This window comes from Nannobrachium achirus (genome assembly GCF_963921795.1).
Source record: "Nannobrachium achirus genome assembly, chromosome: 13".
Taxonomy (NCBI): domain Eukaryota; kingdom Metazoa; phylum Chordata; class Actinopteri; order Myctophiformes; family Myctophidae; genus Nannobrachium; species Nannobrachium achirus.
This window is the reverse complement of record NC_137833.1, coordinates 20,305,579-20,316,361: the sequence shown is the minus strand read 5'-3', so window position 1 is coordinate 20,316,361 and position 10,783 is coordinate 20,305,579. Positions and strand designations below refer to the sequence as shown.

Below are 10,783 nucleotides of genomic sequence, written 5' to 3'. Positions count from 1 at the left end.
GAAGTGAAGGAGGCATAATGGCCTACCTGGTTTGGGAAAGCTGCGTTTTGCGGTGTCATGCATGTGATTAATTGTCTGTCGGTGAGTGTGCCGTCTGCAGGGTATGTACGTGTGCATGTGACCGCATATGTGTATGTTAGTGCCCTCGTTTATAAAGCTTGTGTATGTGTGTACTATACCAGTATCAGCCACATAAAGCTTGAGCTGCAGTTAGTTGTACGGGTGCACTGAAAATAAACGATCTACAAGCTCACAACACATTGCGCTGTGGTGTGTCGTGAGCGTGTAGATTGGCTATCTTCGGTGTGTGCATTATAAATCAAGCTTAATAGCAGTGTTCCATTCTATTCATGTGTTTGCGTGCATGCATGCATGAGTGAGTGTGTGGCTGCATGAACATGCAACTTACGTCTACTGGCCTGGGTGCTCTGCCTGTGCTTGTACACCAGCAGCAGGATAAAGGGCACAGAGAGCAGAGCCATGATGCAGGCTGCTGTGGCCAGGACGGCTGACACTGTGCCTGGGGACACAGACACAACAAGAGCTGGATAAATGCAAAGGCAGCTTTGTAATTTCTTTGGGAAGGTGTTGATTGTGTGCGACATACCTTGAGGTTGTTTGGGATCCAAGAGGGTACAGGCCAGTGATCCATTTCTCCCTGGGAAGTGATAACATACAGTATTGTCATCAAACATGTTATTTTCGACAGTGAAAAAAGGTACACATATAACAGGCGTGTGTCCTCCTTACGTGGTGTGATGTGGAGTATGACGTGGCTGTGGGGTTTCTGCACAAGGACTCCGTGTCTGTGGTCCACCTGGAAGTCCAGGGACATGCAGCAGTAGCGGCCCTGGTCCCCTATGGTCACGTTCTCCAGCTCCACCCAGAAGTTCTCCTTCTCCCCGCCGTACTTCACCCCATGGCTGGGGTGCGTGTGGGCGCTCATGTTGGTGTTGCGAGGGCCCGTCCTCTGGTGGCAGTGTTGGTCACTGTGCGGCGTGTAGAGCCAGCTGTGTTTTATGACGTCGTGTTGGTGCAGGGCGGCGCCCTTCTGAGTGCACTCCAGTTTGACGGAGGCACCCTCTGGGCAGGTGTACAACAGGTGTGGCGCGGAAACGCTAATTGTAGAATGGATGTTGTGAGACGTCTCGCCGTAGCCTGCAGGGAAGAGAAAAGGATGGGGAAATGAAGATAACTGACTGCCACAATTGGATGCACAAAATTGTGGGTAGAAGAACCTTGAGGCTAGACAGACACCCAGGAAAAACCAGGACGTCTACACAGTTAAAAAGGCTACACTTTTACACTCTCACAGATGCAAATGGATGAATTAACACTTGAGGATTTTACTGATGATAATGTCTGAAACTTGAACTTTATATGGCTGCATATGGCCCTAAGATGAAAAGATGGCTCAGAGAAATGGTTACAGTCGGGCACAGTTGTCACCACCACACTTGAGCTACAGCTTATCCGTGGCCTATTTGTGCAAGAGTCATAATGATACTTCCTGGTTTGTATTTTGGGTCAAACTAAGATGGTTTCCTGTGCCTTTTCGTTAGAAATGGTACATGCAGTACTACACTATGCACTACCTAAAATGGCCAAACCTCAACAGAGAAACGAATTGTAATATTACAACATCACTAAGCTATTTTAAAATAAATATATGTAGATTAGATAATAATATATGTAGATTGGATAAGACCACATCTACATAGTCAAAGGGTCTTATTGTTGATCTTTGCAATGATTTTTCTGATTTCTTATCAGAGGCCTCCAACAACAACATATTGAAAGGTGAAAAAAGCATAATATTTTCTATCTGGCTCTTACAGGGTTAACTATCTTTGTTGGGGGGGATATTACAGCATGCCCCCCCCCCCCTCTCCTGCTAGCTGCAGAATGAGCAGGGGGCTTCTGAACAGAGTTATACTGCCAAGCATAAATATAATTGCATTGATTAAGCTGCTAATAAATGTTCTCTTTGACGAGGAAGGCCGCTTACATCGTGATATACTGTAGTAAATCTCTGCTCTGTATATTTCATTTGGAGTCTTGTAAGATATGATGGTAGCAGAGGTACAGTATCTACACGGTAAAAATCCAGAGTGTTGATTTATCACTCGGAGATAAGACCCTTATGGGTGCATTTTAACCGTCTCTTTGAGATAAATCAACAACCCAGATTTGACGGGTACTAAAGGTCTCCGGCTGCTCTAACTTACTAACAAACAAGATTACAGAAATAGTCAATACATTTCTTCACTGTCGGGTAGAAACCTTGTATCTCCAAGTTTCAAATTACTATGTTTTTTCGTAAAGTAAAGCCCTGCTTCATCACACAAGACTGTCGCACAAAACGAGTGAAAATAGCAGATCTACAAGCACACAATGCCTCGAGGCGCTGTGTGCTTGTAGATCGTCTATTTTCACTATTTTAAATATTTTTGTAAAATGATAAATACAAAACAAACACTTTTGGACATACAAGGTTTCCACCCAACAACAACGATTTGATCCTTAGATTTTTAGATGATAACGAGAGCAGACCATCACCATCACTACAGCTCATTTCTGTACCTTCAGGAAACCAAAGCCAAATCATATACAGTACGAGTCGACAGTCCCTGTTTTACATATTTCATAGACATACAGCAGCCTTTCTCTCTCAGTACACAACACTGGACCACATCCTGTATGACTGGAGCTGTTATCTGTACAGAAATGTAATGACTACACTAATAGGCTGATATGTGTCATTTCTTTTACTTTATTTAGTGAACGGCTGCAATTATCAATTATGGTCTTAGTGATTATTCTATCAATTTGTTTTTCGATTAATCAAATAATCAAATAGTTTAGTTTTTTATAATTAACTAAATCAGTTTGTCTAATTAAACACGTATGTGTTATTTTCTACTTTGTTGTGCAACGGTGACATGCAAAAATCGATTCTTTTTTATAATCGATTAGTTTGATTAACTGTTGCACCCCTATTATATAGTCACTATTATACTTTTTTATACTTTTTTTTACTGTACACAATAACACACAGAGAATGTCCCTCATCTGTGATGTACCACACACTGAATCAATTGAGAAAATAACAACAGATCTGAACTTTTACGACATGGCAGACGGGAGGCAACGAAAGAAAAAGCAGTAACATAACAGCAGAGACGTGTCCCCAGGCTGAGCATGCTGAAGCTATTTTCTAAACATCGGCCGACAATTATGAGACAGCCGGAGAACCTACTATACGCTACATGCAGACTACACCAGTAAGACTCCCTAATCGGGAGATAAGCGACCGTTGGTCGCTTATCTCCACAAATAGGCCAAAAGTTTGTTTTACCAATTATTACACTCTATGTGAACATTTACATCAACAAATCCCAAGTACTGGTTTTTAGGGTGTGGCGCAGCAGCGTGTCATGCATTTTCTGCAGGGCCTTGTCAATGGCTTTGTGTTCTTGCTGCTTTTTGTTGTTGTTGATCCTCTGGAAGCAGCTGTCGGTAGGACCATATATGGATTCTGTTAGTGTGGATCTCCTAACAGGGCATCATCTGGGATACAATCCCTTTTATGCCCATATATGGAGATCCCTAACATAATCCCTTTCATGCCCATATATGGAGATCCCTAACAGAATCCCTTTTATGCCCATATATGGAGATCCCTAACAGCATCCCTTTTATGCCCATATATGGAGATCACTAACAGCTAACAGAATCCCTTTTATGCCCATATATGGAGATCCCTAACAGAATCCCTTTTATGCCCATATATGGAGATCCCTAACAGAATCCCTTTTATGCCCATATATGGAGATCCCTAACAGAATCCCTTTTATGCCCATATATGGAGATCCCTAACAGAATCCCTTTTATGCTCAGTTGGTTGCTAGGGTAAAAAAACATGGTTGCTATGGTAAACAGTTGGTTGCTAGGGTAAACAGTTGGTTGCTAGGGTAAAACCATGGTTGCTAAGGTGGTTGCTAACGTACACTAACAGACCAGCAACAACAGACTGTTGCCACAGCAACGTACACAAAGGTTTGTGTACACATGTGGTGTGATGTCATACTGAAGATATATGACATCACACCGTACACAAACAAAGGTGTGACGTGTGACGGACGGACGGACGGACGGACGGACGGACGGACGGACGGCCGGTGGAGGTTTTCATAGTAAACTGCTCCCTGACGGTCGCAATCAGCACTCATTATTAGGCCCATTATATACATAAGATTAAAAAAAACAATACTACTCGGTTGTTTATAATAGCTCTTGATTGTCCATTGTGTAACCGTTTGTTGTTTGGTTTTATGTATACTTGAGGTTTGTGCTCATATAGTGAAATGCTAATGCTGTGGTGGTATAGATCACAAGCGGTATATGTGTGTGTCCACAGCTGAGTGTGCAATGTGCATAGTAGTACAACAGTATGCGTGCGTCTGCACATGTGTGTGCGTGCAAGTGGGGCTTGGGTAGATAGATGTGTGACATATGTGGGCTTTAGGAGGCTTTCTGGTCGAAACAAGGATTTGAGGGCTGGGCTTCCTTCCTGCACAGGCACGGCACGCGAACACTGACTCCTTCTCGTCAACTCGACGACAACGTGCTTTCCTGTCTAGCAACCCAATGCAACCTCTTTCTGCTTGCACTACCACTATCATCCTCCGGGGGGCGGGAAACCAGGCCTGAGGGACCCTTTTTAATATGAAACAAAATAGAGGAAAGACAATCATTTGTTTCCCTACTGAAAGTCAACACTAGCTTTAAGAGTTTTCCCTCAAAGCTGCTTGATAGGAAATACAGTAGCTAACAGTAGTCAATGACCTTGGCTGGCTGTTTGACGTGGAGGTCTTATGTGCATCCTGTGTGTGTGCGCGTGTGTTTGTATGTGCCTGTGTGTGTGTGCACACGTGCATGCGTGTGTGTGTCTGTGTGTGGAGAGAGGCTGACACTACTAACCATTCTGTGTCAGGAAGAGCAATAGGAAAATCATGGAGTGAATTAAAGTGAGACTGTTGCCCCTGTGGCTGCTGTGTGTGTGTGTGTGTGTGTGTGGCTGTGTTTGGCTGTGTGTGTGTGTGTGTGTGTGTGTGTGTGTGTGTGTGTGTGTGTGTGTGTGTGTGTGTGTGTGTGTGTGTGTGTGTGTGTGTGTGTGTGTGTGTGTGTGTGTGTGTGTGTGGCTGTGCGTGCGTGCGTACGTGCGTGTGTGCATATACAATAGCAGGTGGGAACAATAGAAGGCCTTCTCCTCTCCTGTTTCACAACCACCCTCCCAGCTTTCCTTGCATGCAAAATTGTGCTATTTTGACACTCTCAGAGTAAAATTTAAGGATATTACTGTGTTCCTGTTTCCGCCCCCCCCCCCCTCCCTGCTTGTGAAGAAAGACCTACCTCAAAAAGTTTCTTGTCTTTTTCTATCAAATAGAGTACTTCTGGCCCTACACCAGGGTAAATAAGACATCTGCGTGTCTTGGCTCTATTCTAGATTAAGTTGATGCACTTCCGATCTCAATTCTCAGGAGCCTGATAGTCCCTCAGGGCCCAGACACAGGCCCTCTTTTGTTTTTTACCCTCAGAACACCACCTGTTTAGGACTTGTTTCTCATGACAGCTCTCTCTTCTTAACACACAGCCTTGCTACATACAGCTAAATGGCCTGTTTGACATTATTTTAACGTATCTTTTATTAGCTTTTCGATTCTCTGCAACGGAATAACATGTATTACTCTGTACAGTTGCATTGGTGATGATTCTTTATTGGACAGTCAGACAGCTATTATAGCCCAGTGGTTCCTAAACTTTTCCATGCAAAGGATCCTTTACACAGCCATAGCCTCTAGCAATATGTGACATGCCTTTAAAATACATTAAAGTAGCATTTTGGGGGGAAAGTAAAAATGTTGGCAATAATGACATGCTCCAAATAGGAAAGTGGTTGAACTGGCACCATTCTATTTGAATTAAATGTTTTAATTGATGTTTTTATGATATATTTTTTTCTCATTTCCACCCCCCCCCCTCCACACTTCTAAAACCACAGGCCAAGCCACTGGTGGAGCAGGTATGCCTGTATGCGCTGACTCATTATGGCTGTGTTTATACAAGTGCCCTCTCCATCGCCCAGTTCTCACCTCCTGCAATGAGAATCATTAGCTAACCCATTATCTGGGTGTTAATGAAACCAGTGGGAGTATCCCAGATTAGCCCCTGTGCGTGAGCACACACACACACACACACACACACACACACACACACACACACACACACACACACACACACACACACACACACACACACACACACACGCGCGCATGCATGCATGCACACACACACCCACGCCCCCCCCCCCCCCCCCCCCCCACACTCACACACACACACAGTTTCAGTGGAGGTTTCTGGTATCAGTGGGACCATTAATCTTGAATCACTGGTCAGTTAGCTTAAAAAAGGAAGCTGTTAGGGGTGAGCGACTGAGCGTACCATCTCCACGATAAGAGAGATGGGGATTGAGCATTGGTTAGACCTCCCGTTGGTTAGACCAGGTTAACATTCACCAGGTTAGCATTCACCTGCGTCGGTGAGATCAAGATAAGAGTATACTTATATACTTTTAAACTGTTTTCTGTCTGGTTCTGGTTTCTCTTCAAATCATTTTGAAGAGAAATATATGTTCATTAGTATATGTATTACAAAATGGCTTTTTTTAAGGCACATCCCTGAACCCTATAACCTTTCAAACATCTAAACCTTCCTACCCTAACATATGACACTGTCTCTGTAATACAATTTTGCTGCAATAGGCTGAGCAGTTTTGTAAGTGTACTTACAACATCATTTCTTAATTGAAACGTTGTAACTGCAGTGATGCCACACTTACGTAGGCCTATGTGTTATAATGTTGATGACATAAAATAACTGTCATCTTACTCTCGAGGTAGCCTTTAACAACAACAAAAACCTGTTGTTTATGTACATGGTCTTCACTATTCTTGACACAAAAACACAGATAATGGCCGTATAATAAAATAGGATTAATATAGTCAGTGTTGAATGATCTTTACAGAAGATGTATTTTGTAGCTATGATGATACAGTGGATACCCTGGTTCTGACATGACTAATAAGACATTAGTGTGATAGTGTCCAAGCAAGGCTGTGTGGGTCAATGTTCTGTCCTTGGCTGCCAATGACAGATTGTATGCAGCCTTATGCCCCATTGGTCATCCATCAGATTAGACCACAACATATCAACCACATCAAATGAGGCTGATTATTATAAACACAATAGGCTACCCATAGAAACATATCCCAAGGGAACAGGGGCTTTCCCTCCCTCAATTGTATTTGTCTTCTGTCTCTCACACACCCACATGCACAAACACACACAAGCATGCACACACTCATAACGACTTCCCATGTCACATCAGAGTTCACTCCGAATTTTGGCAGACCTAACATCCCCTAGGCCTAGTGGGTCTCAAAGTGGGGTCCGGGGACCCTCGGGAGGAGTCCTTGAGGTGTTTCCAGGGGGTCCCAAGCTAAATGTGGTAATAATAGCATCAAAATGTAAACACTTTTAATTCATTGCATTGCAACCTGTTGCTTGCAGATCAGCTTTTATCTTGAAAATGTTTCACTTAAACAATAAACATTTTTAACAACACAAATCCTGTTGCCCAGATACATATTAATTTGGGGGGTCCTCCTTGACATGGAAAGGTTTGAGAACCACTGCCAAACCTAGGAAGTCACATAAACTCTCTGCTCCCTAATTGATAACGATTAGTCCCTGCATGACACAGGCTGGCCTACAGGCTACAGTAGGACAGAATTAGAGGAGTTATCGACTATTGTGCCCGTCTGTACCATGTCCTGTGCGGAGAACTATTTTAACCAGAGTGAGAGAGCAGAGCAGGGCAGGGCTTGACATTAACATTTTGAGGCCCTTGTCCTTTGGACAAGTACATTTCCCATTCACTTGTCCAGGCACAAAAGTCACTTGTCCGGATAGAAATGAGCCATTTCACAGTCATTTCTTTCTTTTATTTTTTTAACAAATAAATAAGGCCCACCTTGGCCCCCTCCACTCCATAGTCTACAGCACAAAGCTGCTAAGAGTGTCACAGAAAAAGTGAAACCAAGAGCCACTTGTCCAAAGGACAAGTAGACCTACATTTTTTATGAACTTGTCCACAAATATGTATTAGTTGTCCCGGTCAACAGGACAAGCCTTAAATGTTGCATTCAGGCTGAGACCTGCGGTGGTCTGAAAAGCACATTTTCCCAGTCAGATTAGTTGGGGATCCAGGCAGAGTTTGCAGGTCCCGTCTCGGGCCGCTTGGGTATTGCTCCCGAGTCCCAAATGTCTGTTTTTTGTAACTTTACTTACTAGCGCTTCAGAATGTAGCCGGCTACGCTAAATTTTAAACGATGAGCAACAAAAAGTTTTGGCTATCTAGCAAAGTTTGTTTGAAGTGGTAGCGATTCAGCGAGGCTCCTTTGATGAGCCTATCGCGACATTCGCGAGTTTATCTAAATAGGCCAAATACTAAAGGGCGAAAACTGATAACCTGTGGGGATTTGAGTGGCGTTTGAAGTGAAGCACCCCGCCAGTGGACGTGGGGGAACAGCTGCTTGTGTTCCCTGCGCTGGTGGGACCGGGGAGGGCCGGGGGATTAAACAAACTGTCAGCCAGATGTTCTGTCTCAAGAGCGCAGCGGAGCTCTAAACAACAACACAGTGGTCGGAAAACATCGCTACACACACAAACACATTTAAAAATTACTGTTTTTCTTTCCTGCCCTGGCCACACGCTCCCCGAGATAAACTGTTTATATTTAGTCAAGGAATTTGGCGGTGCAGTGAAACAAAATAAACCCCAAAAATGTTAACGCATTCTGCGAGAGTAGGAATTAAATGGACATTTGGTGAGATGCTAATGAGGTTACATTACAAGTTATAACCATTGACATTTCCGTGACGATCGAGCTGGTTTATTGGCTTTAACTTGAAAGAAAACCATTGAAAAATAAATGTAAACTAAAATCAGCAATAACGCAACAGACCTGCCGTGCCCGTGCATGCAGTGACTTTGTTTTGGAAAGAAAAACTTTTAGGTTGCAAGTCACACATGATTGTCATCATTGTCAACAAGTTCGCACTCGCCCCAACGACGCATCGGACAACGCAAACACGCACAGTTAGGTCTCTTTACAACTTACCTCCAGAAATGAGCGGCAGGGCAGCGCACAACCAAAACACAAACATCACTCCTAAAGTTGGACTCCGGCGGGGTAATTCCGATGTCATTATATTCTCTCTCAATCTGTCTCAAAGCGAGCGCGTCTTCAGCGAATGCTTATTTTGCAAAGCATCAACGAAATGTTCTTGGAAAAAAAGTATTTCGCAAATGTATCATTAACGAGACAAAAGTTGCTCGAAACTGCCTGTCACTCTCTGTCACCAACTTCACTACTCTCTTCTCTGCAATCTGTATGGACTAGGATGATGAAGTTGGTTTGGCAGCGGTGCAGCAACCTGATACAAACCCCTCCCCCACCCATCGCATCACATCTCACTATCTGCCCCGGTGCTCCCCCCCTCTCAGCAAAAACAATGTTGTGAAACTCCTAGCTGCAGGCAGGCCTACTATTACTCCTCAGTCATCACATCATGCATGCAATAATGCATTGCTCAGTTACCCACGCAGCCTGAGTGTGTTTGTCAGCTGGGCATAATTTAGGAGCTCATCATAAAAGATGGAATGGGATTGGAAGGATGGGCAGGGAGTGTGCATGCAATTTTGTTTAAATATCCTTCCCCTAGCTATTCCCATTGGCCACTGACTTAATAAGTAATTTTAGAAAGAAAAAGAAAAGCAAACATTGTTTTAAGCTTTTCTGATAATTATGATTTGCTGACTGTTTTTATTTCATTTTAGAATTAAAGAAAATAAAAACATTGTTTTTCTGATAATATTATGTGCTGCAGTGGAAAGAGAGAAAAACAAGGGGATATGAACAATTTCAAGCTTGAAGTTAAAGCTACAATCCAGGACTTATTTTAATGAATAAAATGTTACTTTAATTAACCAATCTGTAATTTGCTAAAGTATGTTAATACAATATTATTAGCATATCTCCTACTTTTCCATTGACTGGTTATCTCCTCCAGGCCGGAATAGCCCGGAGGCGGGCATTATGTTTTCATCCCTGCCTCTGTGTGTGTGTGTGTGTGTGTGTGTGTGTGTGTGTGTGTGTGTGTGTGTGTGTGTGTGCGCGCGCGCGTGCGTGCGTGCGTGCGTGCGTGCGTGCGTGCGTGTGTGTGTGTGTGTCGCTTACTCAATGACAAGGAAGAACCTCAAGCCCCAAAAATTCAGCCTTGTGTTATCACTATAACAGGCCTCTTCATGTTTTGAACCCTTGAACTGAACAAGCAAAATATTTTGGATTCCTTTAATCATGACAACTCCTCATATAGGCCACACCCATTTCTCCCTGACTAGATTTTTCAACATGTTTAAAATTTTCTTCAAAACACACTTTTGCTACTACTACTACAGGCTGTGTACAAAATTCGGTAGCACATTATTTCTCGAGGTATATCGGTCAGATTTTTCATGTTCCATCCTAATTGGTTACGATTGGCCGTTTGAAAAAAATCTAATAAAATCTACCCCACATTTGAATTACACATTGAGGGGTCTCTAAATCAATCAAGTTTCCCAAACAATAGCTTAATTGGGATCCCACACACAGACC

The 10,783-nt window shown here is 43.2% G+C and overlaps 2 protein-coding genes across 3 annotated transcripts in view; one reads left to right on the top strand and one right to left on the bottom strand.

Moving 5' to 3' along the window:
- The window catches only part of vsir (V-set immunoregulatory receptor), a 14,434-nt gene extending 4,942 nt beyond the window's left edge, over positions 1-9,492 (bottom strand). Inside the window, exons 1-4 of the mRNA XM_080740243.1 lie at positions 9,245-9,492; positions 751-1,158; positions 608-658; positions 410-520 (exon numbers count right to left, since the gene is read on the bottom strand). Coding sequence (XP_080596369.1) covers positions 410-520; positions 608-658; positions 751-1,158; positions 9,245-9,332 — 658 coding nt within the window. The 5' untranslated portion in view covers positions 9,333-9,492. The remainder of the gene's footprint in view (positions 1-409; positions 521-607; positions 659-750; positions 1,159-9,244) is intronic.
- The window catches only part of cdh23 (cadherin-related 23), a gene marked incomplete at both ends in the record, with an annotated part of 273,834 nt that overhangs the window by 217,530 nt on the left and 45,521 nt on the right, over positions 1-10,783 (top strand). The window lies entirely within an intron of this gene.